The 20,292-nt window shown below is 38.5% G+C and overlaps 1 protein-coding gene and 1 long non-coding RNA gene across 2 annotated transcripts in view; one reads left to right on the top strand and one right to left on the bottom strand.

The window, feature by feature from the left end:
• The first annotated feature begins 1,488 nt into the window (after positions 1–1,488).
• The window catches only part of FBXO28 (F-box protein 28), a 29,407-nt gene continuing 10,603 nt past the window's right edge, over positions 1,489–20,292 (top strand). Inside the window, exons 1-3 of the mRNA XM_008539371.2 lie at positions 1,489–1,825; positions 12,722–12,831; positions 15,321–15,459. Coding sequence (XP_008537593.1) covers positions 1,559–1,825; positions 12,722–12,831; positions 15,321–15,459 — 516 coding nt within the window. The 5' untranslated portion in view covers positions 1,489–1,558. The remainder of the gene's footprint in view (positions 1,826–12,721; positions 12,832–15,320; positions 15,460–20,292) is intronic.
• LOC103563906 (uncharacterized) overlaps positions 7,842–20,292 on the bottom strand; it is a 60,013-nt gene continuing 47,562 nt past the window's right edge. The window contains exons 2-3 of the long non-coding RNA XR_011535308.1: positions 9,585–9,703; positions 7,842–8,335 (exon numbers count right to left, since the gene is read on the bottom strand). This is a non-coding gene — a long non-coding RNA (uncharacterized lncRNA). The remainder of the gene's footprint in view (positions 8,336–9,584; positions 9,704–20,292) is intronic.

The raw sequence follows: 20,292 nt of genomic DNA, 5'->3' as shown, positions 1-20,292 counted from the left end.
TACAGTCCATATTCAAATTTTGCCAATTGTCACATTAATGTTCTTTATCGCTATTTTTCCTAATCCAGGATCACCCATGCATTTAGATGTCTTCTTTAGTCTTCTCTATTTTTCTTTTTGACTGGAACCTGAGCTAACATCTGTTGCCAATCTTTTGTTTCTTCTTCTTCTTCTCCCCAAAGCCCCCCAGTACACAGTTGTACATTCTAGTTGTAAGTCCTTCTAGTTGTGGCATGTGGGATGCTGCCTCAGCATGGTTTGATGAGCGGTGCCATGTCCACGCCCAGGATCCGAACTGGCGAAACCCTGGGCCACCAAAGCAGAGCACTTGAACTTAACCGCTAACTTAACCACTTGGCCATGGGGCCAGCCCCTTCTTTAGTCTTTAATTTACTCTTTGAATCTGGCACAAATCCTTAGTCTTTGTCTTCTATGATATTAACATTTTTGAAGAGTATGGGGCAGTTATCTAGATTTGTTGGCCTCAAATACAGGTTATGCATTTCCTTTTGCAGGAATACTACATTATGTTATGTCTTTTTCCAGAGATTTTATCAGGAGGCACATGATGTTCATTTTCCCCATAACCCGTGATGTTACCTTTGATTATTTGATTACGGGGATGCGCACCAAATTTCTCTATTGTAAACTTTTTTATCTTTGTAATTAATATGTAATTGTGGGGAGTCATTTTGAGGCTATGTGAATATTATGTTCCATATCACACCTTTATTTTCTAGTTTTAGCATCTTTTGATGATTCTTGACTAAATTAATTTTGTATTGAGATATAATTCACATATTATAAAATTCACTATTGTAAAGCGTACAATTCAGTGGTTTTTAGTATTTTCACAAGGTTGTGCAACCATCACCATTATCTAATTCCAAAACATTTCATCACCCCAAAAAGAAACCCCTGCACCCCTTAGCATTATTCCCCTTTCCTCCGCTCCCTCCAGCCCCTGGAAACCATTAATTTACTTTCTGTTTCTGTGGATTTGGCTATTTCACACATTTCACTTAAATGGAATCCTACAGTATGTGGTCCTTTGTGTCTGGTTTCTTTCATTCAAGATAACGTCTTCCAGGTGCATCCAGAAGGTAGTTTTAATCAATACTTCATTCTTTTTTATTTGCCTAAATCAAGTATTACTATGATTATTGAAAACGATGATATTCGAATTACATCGTTCTATCTACACTTATTAGGCAACATTATTTTTATCACTTATTTTACCATTTATCATATTTTATCAGGAAGCTCTTCAAGAAAACTACACAGGTGAATTTTAATAGACATGGTTCCCCCGCCCTCAAGTCGTTTCCAATCTTAGATAAACGGCCTACAGAGATCCCCTTTCCAGGAGTGTACATGATCGTCCCTCATTTCCACTTGAACAAACAGCAATGTGTTCCTCTGTCTCCGCCTGTCACCCCATTGGCTCCGCCCCCTCCTCCAGGTGCCCCCGCCGCCCCCGGCGGCTCAAGAGGAGGAAGTGACGCACCGGAAGTGTCCCTGTTCCCCTTGCAGTGGGGGAAGGAATCAAACCCCCAAGATGGCGGCGGCGTCGGAGGAGCGGATGGCTGAGGAAGGAGGCGGCGGCCACGGCGAGGGCGGCTCCTCCTCGGCCGTCGGCTCTGCTCAGCGCCTGCCTCCCCCGCCCCCGCCGCAGCCCCCGCAGCCGGGGTCCCAGGCGCCCCCAGCCCCGGCGCTGGCTCCGGACCAGCTGCCTCAAAACAACACGCTGGTGGCGCTGCCCATCGTAGCCATCGAGAACATCCTCAGCTTTATGTCCTACGACGAAATTAGCCAGCTCCGCCTGGTGAGGCCCCCGCGGAACCCCCGCCGCCCTCTCCGCCGGGCCGAGGTCTGGGGAGGGACGGAGAGGGGGCGCGTTCCCCGGGGAGGGAGACCCCCGCGAGCGCCCGCCGGCGCCGGAGCACGTCCCTCCCGCCCCGAAGTCTCTCTCGGCGCCAGTCCGCGGGGCTTGTCCCCCTCCCGCCCTTCCAGTCGGGGCTGGGGGCGACTGCCCGAGGCCACTCGGCCTTGGGGGGCTCCGTGTCCCCGGCCCGGAAGCGGGGCCGTGGGCGGGAAGGTCGCGGGAGTTGGGCTTCCCACCTGCGCCCGGCCGGAGCGGGGACCGGAGGGGGCTGGCCACCGCCTTTGGATCTGTCACCTTGCAGCCCCGGCCGGGCTGGGGGCGAAAACTCCGAAGCAGGCGAAACGGTCCCGGCCAGCTTTGGGTTGTCTGCCAGGATAACGTATTGTCCCCTCAACCAGCCAAGTTTCCTTGTTGGAGAGGACAAAGTAAGGCTGGTCAGTTACCCCCAAACCCGGTAGGGGTTCTGAGGAATTGGAGCACGTCTGCGTAGCCCCGACCCCGGCGCCCCAGGAGTGGACCCATGAAGTGGGGCCCTGAGAAATTACCTTTCCGGCTTCGCCTCGCCCCTGACCCTTCGCACCCAGAGGGAAGGTGCCCCTTGACACCGTGGCTCCTTGACGCGGTTGTTTTCTTTCTTGCAATTCATTTTCAAACTACTCTAATGGTTTACGCCCACCTGCCAGCTCCAGGAGAGGTTTTAGAGCTTAAAATCAGTAGTTGAGTCAGTGATTTATTTAAAAAAAAAAAAAACGTCATTGGGGTTTTGCTTCACCCCAGAGGTTTGCCGGCAGGTTTGATGTCTTAGTTCGCGCAGGTGTTTTGCTTCCTTTCAGTGAATTTGTAAGTGGTGAGGAAATTGAAGGAGGTGGACATTTTGAAGTGATTGCAAACCGACTCTGTGTAGAAGCTGAATCTGTGGTCAGAATTGTTTGTAAGAGGACAAAGACATATTTCTGAATGTGCTGTGGAGAGCATTTCTTGTTCATCAATATACCATATTTTAGGTTTGCCCCTCCAGTTTAAAACTGATCATAATTGCATTTTGGAAAGGAGCTCACACTTATTTTTTAAAGAAAGCTTGTGAATATTAATTCAAACCGATGACAGGTTTTTTTTTTCCCAGTCAACACAGCAGTTCAACCCTGCCGGTCTGCGAGGATGGAAATGCTTCATTTGAAAAGTGATGTTTCTAAATGGATGGGCCCTGAATTTCCAAATCATGTCACCCTAGAATTTCACGTAGGATCTTAAATATTTCTTCACGCTTCTATACAGGATGGTGTTTGATCAAGATTTGTGCTATACATTCGTGATGTCTGCAAGTTGGGCATAACGTTTGATTGAATTGAGCCTTTCAGCCAGACAATGGCTTTGTAAAGCTTGGAATGTCCACAGTTGTCTTTTATAAGTGTTGAGGAAAACTGTGGGTTTTTTGTTCATTCATTAGTCGTTTTACTTTTTTAAAAATTAAGAACATTTTTAAACGGGGGGAACTAGCCTATCCTAGGGGACAGGGTTAAAACACATCCCATAGTTCAATAAATGACATCTCATTCAAGTGAAATATTCTTAATTTTTAAGCATTTATCTATTCTAGGCTTTTAAGGATACAAATTTGGAGTTCCAAACAAAGACTTTTCATAAAGAGTCCCTTACCACCACACCAACCCCCTTCTCCAAGATTCTATAGCCAGTTTGCTATGGCGCAGACAGTTTTTTTCCTCTCCTTCAGTCACTATTCTCTGATTCTTCTCTTTACTTAAGGTTAATGGATAATTTTTAGATTAAATGGATATCTTTGTGGGGATTTGGAGATGTCTTTGGTTTTAGAGTCGTTGGTTTGGTATCGTAAGTTAGAATTCAGGTGATATTGGAAGAGGAAGGTGTTCCTTCTTGCCACTAGATGTCAGCATTAACTTAATTATGATCTGTTTATGAATTTGGCAGTCGAGTGGCAGTTCCTGGCAGGTGCTTTATATGCCTCTTCTATATAAGTGGCCATTGATACTTAAAGAATTGTTTGCCAAAAAAATCAAGGAACTTTAGTATGTATGCTGCTATCTGGTGTAGAAATGACATAGTCCCTTTTATTGTAAGTATTTTTTGGAGTGGAATTAAGGCTGGATGTGTTTGGAAGAGTATGATATTAATTGAGAACAGAATTAGTTTCCATAAAGCTAAATGTTGACTTTGTGGTGGCTGATGAGTGAGCTGATATATTTTCAGATGTCTGGTTTTTTCTTCCTTCCCAATTTACTTGCCTTATTAGCACCTCAATCATAATTATCGTTAGCACCTAAATTAGAGGACAGGTCCACAATCCATGTACTTGTTACTATGTATTTTCTTTAAAAGATTTGCTCCAAGTTGAAATTGCTAAAATGACATTTTTCAATTATTTGTGCAGTTTAGTTGATGATAGCCTTTGCTTCCTGCCACCATAAATAATTGAAATTTGACTCTTCAGTCCAGTTATTTCCAAGGGACTATCCAAATGCCTTATTAACTTTTTTTCTGCCATTGTCTATTGCTCCAAAAACGTACCCAGAGCCTGGAGATCCTGGTTACACAGAAATAGTTCTTTAAATATTTAACTCCAATGTACTTAAAATTATTTAGCTGAACACAACTTTTGAAATGACAAAACATGTACTTTGAGTTGTTTTTCTGGTGAATCAGGCAGTTTGTGCTGATGTAGCATTAGACTGTTTGCCTAAGCCCCCTTGACAAGTATGATGGTTTCTGAAACAAGTGGCAAAGGTTAAGAAGGGAGGTCCTACCCCTAGTTAGGGAGCAGATCAAAGCAAGCTTTGAAGGTATAACTGACTCATGAGTACAATGTTCACTCACTGAAAAACGAGTATGGAAGGCTTTTTAAAAGATGTTTTAGGGGCCAGCCCGGTGGTGTAGTGGTTGAGTTTGCACTCTTCACTCTGGTGGCCTTGGGTTCACAGGGTTGGATCCTGGGCACAGACCTACACAGGGCTCATCAAGCCATGCTGTGGCAGTGTCCCACATGCAAAGTGGAGGAAGATTGGGACAGATGTTAGCTCAGGGACAATCTTCCTCACCATAAACAAAAGATGCTTTAGAGAGGTCCTATCAGATTTTTTCCTGTGGGATTCGAGTGGAACTCCTTTAAATTTAATGGAATCCTATTAGTGGTTCAGGACATAAATTTGACTGAAGGTTAAATTCAGAAGTCTTGCTTATTTGGAATGAAATTTTCCAGTCAGTAACAAAATAAGTGAATACATGCTTTCATCTCAAGATCTTTCTCTAGAGCACTCTACCTAGTTAAATCTGTTACCCATTTATAGTTCCTTTCACAGCTTTTCTTCAGATGTGTTAGAAAGTTTCAGTTATAGAGAGGGTTGATTGGTAGGAAATATGAAGGAAAATGAGAAACCATTCCTTTCTTTTTTAATAGGAAATCTGTCTTCCTCATATCTCTTGCTCTGTACCAGTGGTTCTCAAATTTTTTTGTCCTAGGGCAGCTTTACACTCTTAAAAGTTATTGAGGACTCTAAGAGCTTACCTTAGAAAATTCTCGAAAACACAAGAATACATAGTACGTATTTCACGAGCCGTCAGAACAATATCACCATATGTCGTGTTGCCTCTGGAAAACTCCACTGGATGTTGTGAGACGAGTGAAAATGGCAAATAACATCTTAGTATTATGAAAATAGTTTGCCCTAGCAGACCGTCAAAAGGGTGTTGGGGGGCCAGCCTGGTGGCGCAGTGGTTAAGTGCGCACGTTCCGCTTCTTGGCAGCTCGGGGTTCGCTGGTGCTGATCCCGGGTGCAGACATGGCACCGCTTGGCAAAAGCCATGCTGTGGTAGGCGTCCCATGGATAAAGTAGAGGAAGATGGGCATGGATGTTAGCTCAGGGCCAGTCTTCCTCAGCAAAAAGAGGAGGATTGGCAGTAGTTAGCTCAGGGCTAATCTTCCTCAAAAAAAAAAAAATGGGGTCTTGGGAACCTCAGGGGCCCCTAGATCACACTTTGAGAACCAAAGTGCTCAAAGTTGCTGCTGTCTATTGCTGTATTATAGAGAATACACTCTCTATATTGCTGAGTTTGTTTTTTCCCCACCATCTCATTGTCAGGTTGTTGATTTTATTAATGGGTACTTAAGTACAGGTGACAAGATAATATCTTGGGGACAATTCATTCTTCCTGCAGATTCTAGTCTCAAGGTGAAGGGGTTCAATCAGTAACCCTGTTCACAGTCTCTTCACTGGGACAGAACGCACGCACCTTCCTTGAGCACACTTACACAGCACCTGGATAACAGATGCAAAGACTGTGAATGCAAGAGTGTTGAGGTTGGTCAGGAAAGACCTCCTCAAGATAATGAGTTTTTATCCAGTCAGTAAGGTGGAAGAACATGCTCGGCAGAAAAGAATGATGTATAACGTAATGCAGTAATTGGAGATCGGTGACTGCTTAGAGGGCTTAAGGTGGGATTGAATTGGGATATGTGAAGTTTGAGATGTCCTAGATTAGTGGTCACACTCCCCGCCTACTTTCCACCTTTCGTATTGCACAGACCAGTCAAGTTTAAGAAACTGTTTATGAGAACCTTCAGGGTTGACGGTGTTTGGTAGGGAAAGTAAGTAAGGATGTTAAAAAACCAAAAGTTCCATCTCTTGTCATCATCCTCATTTCATATAAGAGACCCGATGCCCCTGTACTCCCTGGTATACTGAGTAGCATAGATTCTTACAGTATTGAGGCGGGTGCTATCTTCGAGGGATGGCCTATGCATGTAAATGCAATTTCATGATTTTTGAGAGTAGGAGTAAAAGATAACCTTGGATAGAGGTTTCTTCCAACCCCCTACATCTAGCATCTTGCACTGCAGATTGATTAAAACCGGCATTGAGGGGCTGGCCCCGAGGCCGAGTGGTTAAGTTCGCGCGCTCCACTGCAGGTGGCTCAGTGTTTCGTTGGTTCGAATCCTGGGCGCGGACATGGCACTGCTCATCAAACCACGCTGAGGCGGCGTCCCACATGCCACAACTAGAAGGACCCACAACGAAGACTATACAACTATGTACCGGGGGGCTTTGGGGAGGAAAAGGAAAAAAAACAAAATCTTTAAAAAAAAAATAAATTAATTAAAAAAAAAACCCCGGCATTGAGCTGTTTGGTTTCTCAGACATCTTAGGCCTGTCCAGTCACATGCTCTTTCCTCTGCCTACAGCCTCGCCTTTGTTTCCCTCTCATAGAAAATATCTGTACATTCAAGACACACCCGAAGTGTTAGTAGCTCAGTAAAGCCTTCTGTGGTTCTTCTCTGAACTTTCCCGTTGCATCATTATTGCACTTATATGTTATATTGGAATTATCTTTGGAAGGGCCTGTTTTCCACTAAATTTAAGCTCCACATATCCTTTCATCACAAATCCTGATGGCGTTAGTCTGTGATACAATATAAGTAGTCAGTATTTGTTGAATAAATGAAATAGTTTTTAAAACATTTCACTCTTCTGAGTAAACAGCAGAAAGTATGTCATTGTGAAATAAAAGTATTTTCTGTATAAATTATAATATTGTTGAAAAATCACTTGCTTAATATTTACCCCCAACAGAGGAGATTGGAAAATTTTTAATAATTTAAAGTTTTTGTTCACCCAGAATGTCTTTAAACATTCTACAAGACCATTTTAAGAAGCTAGGTGGCTAAAAAAAGTGCTCTTGATAAGAATAAAAATTGATAAGGTAATCTGAAGCTAGTGTGTAATTAATAAGAATAGCCATTTATAGTAGTGCCTCAGGCTCCTTCATTATAATCAGTACTCAGTTCCTGCATTAATGAGGAGAATAATGGTAAAGATAATAAAAAACTGCGAATAATCAGAAAGGCTTTTCTCTTTGGCTTTTAGGATACGTTATAGAAGTCCTGGGAACAGACTTCCCAATTGTTTTGCTCAGGCTAATATTAAAATTATATTTATAATGAATATTTATTTTATCCCACACACATTTTATGACATTATATGTAATGTCATTTTGCCCCTAAATACTTATATAATCACAATATCTTCACTTCCAAAGGATTTAACATTTCATTTTATATTCACATTTCTCTCAATTGTCCCGAAAATATCCTTTATAGCTGGGGGTGGGGGTAAGGGTCTTGAATCTAATAAAACAGTCTCTTTAATCTAGAACATTCCCCCCACTTTTTTCACTCTTTCACACGTTGACTTTTTGAGGAATCCAGCCAGATGGCTTGTAAAATGTTCCACAGCGCAGATTCGTGTGATTGTGCCCTTGTGATTCACTTCTGGCTTTGAACTTTGATGGGAAGATCTTGGTCCAGCTCCATCTCTCTGAATTTTAGTAGCGTGGTGAGAGCCCTTAATGTCCTTAAAGTCCCGTATTGCCTCAGGAAGTCCTGCTTTCTAGACTGGTGCCAACGCTTTCTGTGTTGAGATCCTAATCAGTTGAGATAATTAAGGTAATTATTTCAATCTGTATAGCTGCAGATTACTAAATTTAAGACACTAATTTGAAGACCTGGATTCTTAATTTCACTTTTGCCACTGAATAGCTAGATGACCTTGGACAAATGACATAATATCTTAAAGCCCCAGTCTTCCCACTGTAAAAAGAAAGGATAGGTTCTGGTGTCTAAGTTCCTTTCAGTTCAAAGGTCATTAACAAGCAGCCTAATCTTTGGATATAGCTTCTGGATTAATTGGAGAAAAACATCAAGTGTTTGATGCATTTGAGAACTATAGAGCACTAAATGAGCACATAAAAAATATAGTTCTGTTACAATATTTCCTTGATTCTAAGATATAGTTTCATATTAACATTTTTTGAAATCAGAATGCATCTTGATCAACTTGTATGTATATTATTGTGGCAGTGCTTTTTTTTTCCAGAAGAGTTTTTATTAAATTGATAACATGTCTTATAGTTTCTATGGCATCTTGAATAAAACCAAGAAGTCTAGCATACAAGACATCTAAGACATCTAAGAAAGAAATGCTTCAATTATAATTGTAGGGCATCATACATTGTAAAACTATTCCAACATCAAGTATTAAAATATGAAAAAATGTGTATCTTAGAATCAACTAAGATTTGATATTAAAGATTAAGTTTAATAGGAAAATTGTGAGTTTCACAAATGTATGGCATATGTGTCTTCATTGTTAAGAAGGGCCATGGTGGCACAAGAATTCGAAAAAGATGTCTAAAGAAACACAAGTGAAGAGAATTTTTTGTTACTGACCACTTACGTTGGAAATGATGAAAAAGATAAACATGGCATTTTTAAATCCTTAAGTAATTAACAAAGAAAAACCGCATCTGTTCTCTCACACTAGCACAGCAGGTAACAGTGGGGCCCAAGCTAAATTTCTTCATTCTAGACTGATTTATTCCAGTAGTTCTCTTTTGTTTTTATAGTGTATTTTTGCTAATTTCTAAATGCACTGATGGTTTTTGACATAGTCATCATCTTTGTCTCTTAGATTCCAGAATTTTATTCTACTGTCTTGGGTAAATTGCCAAATTACTAGGATTTTTGTTTAGTTGTAATAGGGAAATAAAAAAATTTTCCTTTAGCCTTGGGAAATTATTAAAATACCCATAAATATAGAGCTAGACTTTAAATGAGATAATTTTGCGTTGCAAGTTAGCATCCATTGTCTGCAGTTATCGTTAAACTGCTTACCTTTGGGAAAATCAGTGTTTCTGTTTTCCAGAGGTCACTTTGCTTCTTTCTGAGTCCTGAGCAAAAGATAGAGGATCTCTCGTGTCTGTGTTTTTGTGCTATCGGTCCATCAGTGCTTACTGAACGTGAAAGGAAGAGTACCACATTAAATACTGCTCTCTTCTTACAATATTGACTAGCGCTTAAAATATTTTTGACTTTGGCTTTTGTGGTGCTGTTCTAATTTGTCTGTCTTTCTGACCTCTTATTTTCTGGTCTTTTTACCAGCTTTTAACTTAAATGTCAGCTGAGCCTCTGTTTTTAAGCCTTTATTTTCTTACCTCACACTTCTTCCTTTGGGGGTTCATCTACAGTGATTTCAGCTATCCACACATGAGATTTCCAGAACCGTAACTTTAGCGCTAATATTATAGTTGCTTACAGAAATTGATGAGTTAACTGTCCCAATACTAGATCTTTCAGAAACCGGGTGGTCTTTTTAAAGTTATTTCTCAATCCTATCTGATTTCCCTGCTCAAAATGTGGGAGATTTTATTTCTCCCAACTTTGCCTACACATCAGATCTAACTTCAGAAGTAGTTTGCTTGCTCATGGCTTATTCATTCCACATTTTGTGCCTCTGCATATGCCACCACCTCTGACTTAGCAGGCCTTGCCCTCTCTTCCTTCGAAGCCTAATTCAAATCTTGTATCATCTGAAGTCTTCCCTGGTTGACCTTAATGGTTATTAATTTGTCTTCTCGTCACCCAGTCAGCACTCAGATCCTCATAATAGTCAGCACTCAAATATTCCACTGAGTTTCTAGATTATTAAAAGACAGCTGATTCCTAGGAGTTAACTAGATTCAGTGCAGCAAAATTCGTGTATAATAAAATAACTTAGACAGTACCTTAGAAACTATTACAGTAATAACTGACCTTAATTTTTTCTTTGAAATTTATTGCTGCTAAAATATTATTTCCAATATTTCATCACAGAAGTTATCGTAGAGGTTTTAGAGTCCACAAAGACAAGAAGTGTTTTTCTACAAGATTGTCCGTCACATCAAATAGTTTTAACAACAAAAAATCGTTTTTACAACCCCTAATTTTGTTCTCCAAAGGTACCACTTTCAAGTCTTTGAGCAGCTTTTCTTTTCTTTGATGTCATCTGTTTGCTTTGTATTACGAAAGATGAAACTTGAGTCTGCTCTGATCGCCCTCATCACACATACAGATAGACGCCCACTTCTTTTCTTCCTCCAATAACACAATAAAAGCTTCTTTTTTCCTCACATAAAGTTCAGTACTGGCGTTTGTGACAATGTGATTATTCAGAATTGGGGTACTGGTTCTCAAAGTGTGATCCAGGGATCCCAGAGGGGTTCCCAAGACCCTTTCAGGGAGTCTGTAAGAGCTGAAATATTTTTATTATAGCACTAAAATGTTATTTCCATTTTTAACAAGTATGTAGTGGAGCTTTCCAGTCGCTATGTGACACGTGATGGATGTCATACTGATAGCTGATGAAATATGTGCTTGTGACTTGTGTTTTCTAGAATTTTCTAAGGAAAGAATACCTCAGTAGATTGAGTGCAGCAGCATATATGAGGATTCACTTCTGTTCTATTAAACTACAAATCAAAGAGATTTGTAAAAATGTAACTCACTAAATATTTTGTTTTAGAGAAGTTACTTTTTCTTAAAAAGTTATGTTAAAATGTATTAGTTTTACTGGTTATTTTTTCAGTATATGCTGAACAAATGTTAACTGATTTAGTTTAGTTAGAAATAGATTCTCCTATATTTTAAAATATCATTTATTAGGAATTACTCTTAGTATCAGTATTTAAAATTTGTTGTTTTAATTTATTTTGAAATTGAAAACAACTGTTTTCCTTAATACCTTTCATTTGGCATGCTGTGATTTAGGAAGGATCTAGTATTTAATATTAGACTATTTAAGCCTTCATAAGCTTCAACCTAGTTTGCCAGAATTTTTGTCCGTATATTCTCAGGATAAAGCAAACTTATATCAAGGGTTTCATCAAGATTTCATTTCAACAAGTATTTGACAAGCATTTGTGCTTGGATGCTTGCCACGAGAGGTCGAGGCACAAGACAGCTGCTGCCTGATTGATGGGGCCTCCATACAGAGTTATCTCAGTGTTTTGCCTTTCAGCATCCACACCTATATGGTGAGAATTAGCTGGTTCAGGTGGATTTTCAGGTTGATGATTCTGAGTCACTGCAAAATCTCAGGGATCAAAGAACAAACAGATTTTGTGCACTAGATTCCATTAAGGTAAGAAAGATGCTGGGATATCTCAGAAATAGAACTAAGTATATAGAGCAAAGTTTTCGAGTTGGTACTAAGTTAAACAAAATTTATTCAACATAATTTTTACCAAGGGATTTAGCATGTATTGTTTCATTTAATCCTAACGAAATTCCTCTGAGTTAGATACTATCCACAGTTTACAGACGGCTGGCTCAGGCTTTCAAATGGTAGCTGACTTGCTCAAGGATGCATAAAGGTTAGACTCAAATTTAGGTGTTCTGACTTTTGATCCTGTACTTTCCCTGTATAAAAACACCATTTTCCTTAAGGATTCAGAATAGTTGAGTTCTGCTGCATATGTTAAGATATTTTGGAGGATATGACAGTAGTGTAGACTAACTTTCTATAGTTAACGCTAATCACTAGTGGAAATAAATTAGCATTCTCATTCTGGTTATAGATCATATAAACTTTGTGGGAGGTTGAAGTTAAGTTTGAGTATACATTTTTGGCTAAAGGAGAATTTCTTTATTCCAAACCGTTAAAACCTTTGAGTATGTTGTCTTACTTATCTTTAGTGCTACAGTTTCTGACCATAATAGTGGGGATGCATTCAGAACATTAAACAAATGCTTGAAGTAAAGTAGTAAATTATTGCTCGCCTACACATATTAATTTCTTAATGTGATAGTGCAAGAGTTACAAAGTATGAGGGATTCATCCACATATATACTGATTCAGAGATTCGATGGCAAACTGAGGAATGGTACCAGCACAGAGAACTGTCAGCCATCAGTTACGAGTCTAAGTTAATTGTCTTTTATTAATTTGGTTATTGCTTTTTAAAATTCTTCTTTCTCTTCCTCTCTCCCCATAGGTTTGTAAAAGAATGGATTTGGTGTGCCAGAGAATGTTGAATCAGGGATTTCTCAAAGTAGAGAGGTACCATAATCTATGTCAGAAACAAGTTAAAGCACAACTCCCAAGGTATGTTATGGCTAGCAGTGGCAATAATTTACAGTTGGGGGTTTTGGTTTCGCTTGTTTGTTTCTTGATTTCTTTAAAGAAATCTCATTGACAGTTTACATGTTAAGTGGTTTCCAAGTTTTTGTAGCAAAGGGTACACAGATGACAGTAAGTGATTTTTACTATGGTTTGTCCACTCTCCCCGTTTCTGTTCAACATTTTACTGGAGGTTCTAGCCAGGGCAGTTAGACAAGAAAATGAAATAAAAGGCATCCAGATTGGAAAGGAAAAAGTAAAACTCTCTTTATCCACAGATGACATGATCTTGTATGTAAAGACTACACTAATTATTAGAGCTACTAAACAAGTTCAGCAGGGATACAGGACACAAGATCAATATATAAAAACCAATTGTATACACTAACAATAAACAATCCAAAACTAAAAAAGACAACTTCATTTACAATAGCATCTAAAAGATTATAAAATACTTAACAAAAGGAGTGTGAGACTTGTACGCTGAAAACTACAAGACATTGTTAAAAATAATTTAAAAAGACTTAAATGGAAAGACATTCTGTGTTCACGGGTTGGAAGACTTCGTATTGTTAAGATGATGGTACTCCCCAAATTGATCTGTACTGTCACTGCGGTCCATACCAAAATCTTAGTGGTTTTCTTTGCAGAGATTGATAGGCTGATCCTATAATGCCTATGGAAATACAAGACTCAGAATAATCAAAGCAGTCTTGAAAACAAAGAACAAAGTTGGTGGAGGACTACCACTTCCCAATTTCAAAACTTAGTACAAAGCTACAGTAATCAAAATAGTGTGGTACTGACTTAAGGACAGACATAGGGATCGATGGAATAGAATTGAGAGTCCAGAAAATTAACTCTTACATTTTTAGTCAATTGATTTTCAAGGCTGCCAAGACAATTTAGTGGAGAAAGAATAATGTTTTCAAAAAGTGATGCTAGAACAGCTGAGTATGCAAAAGAATGAAGTTGGACTCCTTCCTCACACCAATACAAAATTAGCTCAAAATAGATCATAGACCTAAGTGTAAATGTCACTGCTATACTATAAAACCCTTAGACAAAAACATAGCACTAATCTTCATGAATGTGGATCAGGCAGTGGTTTCTGAGGTATGACACCAAAAGCACAAATAACAAAAGAAAAAAGTAGGCAAACTAGACTTCATCAAAATTTAAAACTTCTGTGCCTCAAAGGATAACATCAAGAAAGTGAAAATACAACCCACAGAATGGGAGAAAATATTTGCAGTTCATATATCTAATAAAGGACTTGTATCCAGATTGTATGAGGACCTCTTAGAACACAACAATAAAAAGAAATAACCCAATTTAAAAGTAGGTAAAGGATTTTAATAGACGTTTCTCCAAAGAAGATATACTAAAGGCCAACAAGCACATGAAAGATGCTCAATCAACATCATTAGTTGTCAGAGCATTGAAAATCAAAACACTATGTGATACCACTTTCTACCCACTAAGATGGCTGAAACAAAAAAGACAAAAAATATTGGGAAGGATGTGGACAAATTGGAACCTTCATAAATTACTGGTGGGATTATAAAACAGAGCAGCCAATTTAGAAAACAGTTTGTTCCTCAAAAAGTTAAACATAGAGTCATGTGATGACCCAGCAGTTTCACTCCTAGGTATACACCCAAGAGAAATGAAAATATATCCACACAAAAACTTGTACATGAATGTTCATAGCAGCATTTTTCATGATAGCCAAAAAGTGGAAGCAACCCCGAAGTCCATCAGCTGATGAATGGATAATCAGGATGATGGAATGTCCATATAATAGAATATTGTGTAGTAAAAAGGAATGAAGTATTGATACAGGCTACAACATGGGTGAGCCTTGAAGACTGTGCTAAGTGAAAGATAACACAGAACGCCACATAACGTGCAATTCTAGTTCCTTGAAAGGTCCAGGATAGGAACATCCGTAGAAACGTAAAGTAGATTAGTGGTTGCCAGGGGCTGGGGAATGGAATGACTGATAGTTGTAACAGGCTTTCTTTTTGTGGTAATGAAAATGTGATGAAATTAGGTAGTGGGGATGGATACACAAGTGTGAATATACCAAAAACCACTAAATTGTGTGCTTTAAAAATGAATTTTATTATGTGAATTATTTCTCAATAAAACTGTTTAAAAAGTTTATAAGCTGATTTTATGGGCAAAAACATATAGTCTCTTGTCTATATATCCATGTGTAATTCTTTCATTTATCTCTGATTCAGATAGCCATTAGGCTTGATAGTCAAAACAGAAGACTAATATTTGTATTAGTCTTTGGCAAGGATTTCTGGATATAGTGATTAATTTATCATTACAGTTAAATTATGACCCAGTTGTAGATTTCTAAATTAACATGTAATTGTTAGACTGTTCTCTCAAGGCATTTTGACTGGGTGACATTTTAGTCTGTGGTGGCTCTTTAATGGTTACTTTTTGTTTAATCACAGGAGAGAGTCGGAAAGGAGAAACCATTCATTAGCTCGCCATGCAGACATCCTTGCTGCTGTTGAAACAAGGCTATCACTATTAAATATGACTTTCATGAAGTATGTGGATTCCAATCTCTGTTGCTTCATCCCAGGAAAGGTAAAATAGAATTGCTTACCTAGAACAGCTGGATTGTACTATGTAAACCTTTTTTTAATGTCAGAATTGTTCCTACTCCTCTGAAATGAGTTTCTGTGGGTGGATTTGTATAGCTTGTTTACAGTAACTAATATAAATATGTATCATTTATGTGATCTTTATATTTTAAGTTCTAATTATGAACTATGCAGTGGAAGTTCTACTGTTCTCTAGGCAAGCTTGTTAAGAGTTCATACTGAGGAAAAAATTCTCAGCTTTTACTCTTGGTTAAGATGCCAGACGTACAGCAGTGAACAAGATAGGTATTGTCCCCGCCTTCAGGATTGTTATAATTTGGGGGACGTGGAGGAGGAGGGACAAGCTGGTTTTTGTCTTGTTGAGAAACGTTTCATGAAGACAACTTAGAAACTTCCAGATTTGACAGAATCAATAATTACTGTATAGCAGTGTCCTCAGAGCTACGCCATAGTGCTAGTTAGAAATAAGGGTATTATGGCATATTTACTGTTACTAAATTAATAGACCCCAGCATTTAGCATGCTCTCAAACCTTCAGGAGTATCTTGCTTCTTGAATTCGTAAATTCAGATGATACATGTCTGTATCTCTTTATATGGAAGGGGCAGAAATGGAATTAACATTTTGCTGCCTAGTTGATACTAGCAAAAGCTTCCCTTAACACGAAACGAATTAATAACTACTAAAATTTGAACGTTCTCTTTTTATTGTTTCCATAGATAATTAGCATTGGCATTATTTTGTATGTACTTTCTCCATTTTCAGTTTTCTATGATGTTTGTTTTGGGGAAGACTCCTGTGTCTTATTTTATTTGAAATATTCTTTGGTATATCTCACTTTCCTGATACTAGCCACCAGTGCTTTCGTAGGGTACTTACTGTAAAAGAGTGACCAGTTAGAAACTTCAGATTCTGATTCTTATGCCAGATTTTATCCAGGTCTGATTTATAGGCCTTAACATTTAAGTTTTCCTGGAAAGTTCATTGAACTAATGTCGATTGCCCCCTATAGCCCTGTAGTTTTTAGTGCATATCTTGTTGTTAAGAATGTGAATATTTAAGAAACATCTTACAGTTTTCATAACCCCAGAGACAGTTCAGTCAGTCGTTACTAATGAGACTTGAGTAGTTTGCAGCAGTCCACATGGCCTGCAAAGCCTAAGACATTTAGCGTCTGGCCTTTGCAGAAGTTGCCAGCCTTTGTTCCAGTGGCTCAGGATCATGTGGTTGGAATGATGATATTTACTGTCTAAAGAATTGAGGTCAGATCCATCTGAGTCTTGTTTTCTTTTTTTTTTTTGAAACCACTTGTTGGCTTTTCACTTTAATTTCTAATACCAAAATAAAAGAATAAAACCAAGGTGGCAGTAATGGAGAATGTCTTCCATTTTCAAAATGCACTAGGTCCCCTTGGGCATTTGTTCTGGATGGCTCCTTAACTGAGCCTTTACCTTGCCCGCAATAGAAGTGCAGTGGAACGGAATATTGTACCTACCTTTACTTTATAATATAGATGTCTCCCTATCCCTTTCTCTTGTCACTGCTCTCAGCTTATATTTATGAACTACTTTCTAATTCCCAGAGCACTTCATGTACACTCTCTCATTTACTTGCCATCTCAGCATGTGAGGCAAACAGAACAAGTATTACCGTTCCTGTTTCACTGACAGGAAAACTGGGGCCTAGGGAACTGAAGTGACTGGGCGAAAGCTCTGCTCGAGTGCTCTGATTTCTCAACTGTGTTCTTTGCTGTTTTCTTCCATTTTTCTTTAATAGTCCCCAGTTCTTCACAAGAACTTATCCTAAGTTCTTTTTCTCCTGCATACCTGAACTTGACTGGAAAAACAAGCCTAAAAAAACAGAAATAATTTTTGTTTTTATTATCACACTTAATTCAGTTTGGATTATTTTGTTTCTTAAAAATGCCATCTTTATAGCTTATATTTTGCCTAAAAACACTGTGTATACTCAGAATATTACTTTTTGTGTTTATGTAGCTGATACTTTTTAGTTTACTTAAACTAAAACTGAACTGCTAACTTAACACAGTTTGCAGTATTTGGGTTGTTCTATGATCATTCACTTTTTGTACTTCTCCTTGAACTTTTCACATTCTACCTTCAGAACATAAGGACGTGGCATTTAATTTCCACGTGCGTAAGTGAGGACATTCGAGAAAATAATTTTCTTTTGTTTTAACATATAATCTTGATTTGGTATATGATTTCTATGGTAGGTTATTCTTGTTTTCCCCAAGGTATTGCTCCTGGGTTATGCTTAAAATAAAAGTTCAGGAGCTTTTATATTTTCTAAGTGAACTCCTTTTTGTGGTTTTCTATAGAATTTATCCATTTTGTTAAAATTCAGATCTACAGTAAGCATTTCATATCATAAATTACTTTTCACAAATTACTTAAGTGAATCTTGGTAGTATCATTATTGTAGTTTAAATTAGATTGCCTGGTATGTACCAAAATTTGGGGCCTTTTAATTAATAGTTGGAAAAAGAATTTTTTAAATTATTTTCTGAAAGGGCAATCACATTTACTCTTAAAATTAAATGGTAGGTTAACGATGGCAAATTGAATACGTGTTTACCTCTGATTCCTCCCAAAATTTCACTCATACAGTAAATGTGCTAATTTTAAAAAGGAAAACAAGACCCCTGAGAATGAGTCAGGAGAGGAGGTGGCAGTAACATAATTTTGGAAGCTGGAAAGGAGATGAACGTGTGGTAACTGAGTTAGCAGAACTGAGACAGTTCAATCGTAAATGGCAGTGGGGAAAGCTGAGAGGCTCCCAGTCTGTACAGCTGAACCTCAGAAAGCTCCAAGCACCTCTGAAAGTGGTGCTCAGACAGGAGGGTTGGTTGAGAGTCTATATTTAAGACTGATTTAAACCTACAGGTCCCCTCTCCAACTGCAGACAAGCTAAGTCATTGCCCTCCTACTCAGCGCAAACCTAGGTCTGATTCACTGGAGGGGTTTGAAAGGTCTCTTGACAGGGAGACCACAGTGACAACAAGGGCATTCAAAGCAAAGCTGTCTACAGAATTCAGACTGGTTGGGAGTTTGCACTATTATCTATGGCAGGAATCAGCAGACTTTTTCTGTAAAGAGCCAAATAGTAACTATTTTTGGCATTGCAGGCTGCGTGGGCTCTGTCAGAACTGCTCAACTCTGAGAAGCAGCTATGGACAACATGTGGTAAATGAATGGTGCGCTTGTGTTCCAATAAAACCTTTTTTTACAAAAACAGGCGCAGGTCAAATAGGGCCGTAGTTGCCCACCCTGACCACTACAGTGATATTCCGTTCGTCTTCTCTGAGAACTAAGAGGTTATAGATTGTTAGCTTACTCCTATGTACATTTCTCAAATCTTAGGACGTATAGAAGTCAAACTTTTTACAGTAAGTTCATGGTCAGTATCAGCAATTCACACATACCGAAGCACACATGTTAGCAGAGGCCAACCAGCCATCCTGGGAGCTAGAATAACGGAAAAAGACATAGACAGTCCCTGCTCTTGATTGTTGCTAGGGACCCTGCTCACCCTTTTGTGCTTATTGAAACACAGTGGCTCCCCAAAATCGTGGTATTCACGGGGTAAATGATTATGCAAGGTCATGAAGCTAGATTGCTCTGAACAAACTTAGAATCTACATATAAGGTGGTGTCGGTTTGTTTTTAATGTTTTGAGGGGAAAAAACTGGTGGTGGTGCACTTTTTAATTCCTTTTTTTCTTTTTTTGTTAACTTGTCTTGATACAATTTCATATGTACACAAAAATTGCAAGAATAGTACAAGGAACTCCCATATGTCTTTTATCCTGATTCAGCAATTATTTACCTTTTGTGCTGTTTGCTTTTATGCTCTGTATATGCATTTTATTTTTTCTGAACCATTTGAAAATAAGTTGGAGATATTATAACCCTATATTCTTAAATATTTCAGTGTATTCCCTAAGAACTGGGACAGCCTCTTAATACAGATATCAAAATCAGGAAGTTTAACATTGACACAATGCACTTAACTAATCGACAATCCATATTCAGATTTCATCGCTTATCCCAATAATTTACTCTTCCTAACTAGTCCAGAATCCAATCCAGGATCGTGCATGGACTTCTTAATCTTCTTTAATGTGGAATAGTTCCATATGCTTTCTTTGTATTTCTTGATCTTCACATTTTTGAAGAGCATAGGTCAGTTATTTTGAGGAATATCCCTTAATTTTTAAATTAAACAAAAGAGGTAGAGGGGAAAGTTAAGGAAATCTCACGTATAACAAAAAGACAAAGAAGGAAAATGAGAACATATTAGGTTCAGTATTCTAATAGGAGCTTTATTTGCTAAACAGTAAGTTAAACAAGATAGAAATTCTCTTTAGAGTGAAATCCATATGTTAGAAATGGGATAGTTGCGCACATTTGGTTTGTACCGTACTTTTTTAAAACTTAAAAATATTTTTCATAACTATTATTTTATTATCTCAAGCCTGGGTAGGATTCAGTGTGTGTCATATTATTTGCAAGGTGTACAAACAGCCATTAAAAGCGACCAGCCTGAGGCCTCTGATCTTCCCACTGGACTCCAGACTCATACCATTACATTCTTGCTGCTAAAGGAGTTTTCAGAAAGTGATTAAACCTACTCAGAATATGAAATATTTTGAAAATTGAGTAAATACTCTGCTTTCTTACTATGTGCCTCGAAAGCCACTGCAGCCACTGATTGAATGGTAGAAGCAATATGGTTCTAACATGCTGTGTCCTTTTCTTCATCTTGTCCTTTGCTTATAACTTTTGGACAGAGGA

This window comes from Equus przewalskii, chromosome 31 (genome assembly GCF_037783145.1).
Source record: "Equus przewalskii isolate Varuska chromosome 31, EquPr2, whole genome shotgun sequence".
In the NCBI taxonomy this organism is placed as follows: Eukaryota; Metazoa; Chordata; class Mammalia; order Perissodactyla; family Equidae; genus Equus; species Equus przewalskii.
Note: the sequence above shows the minus strand (reverse complement) of the source record. Positions and strands in the feature narration are given on the sequence as shown.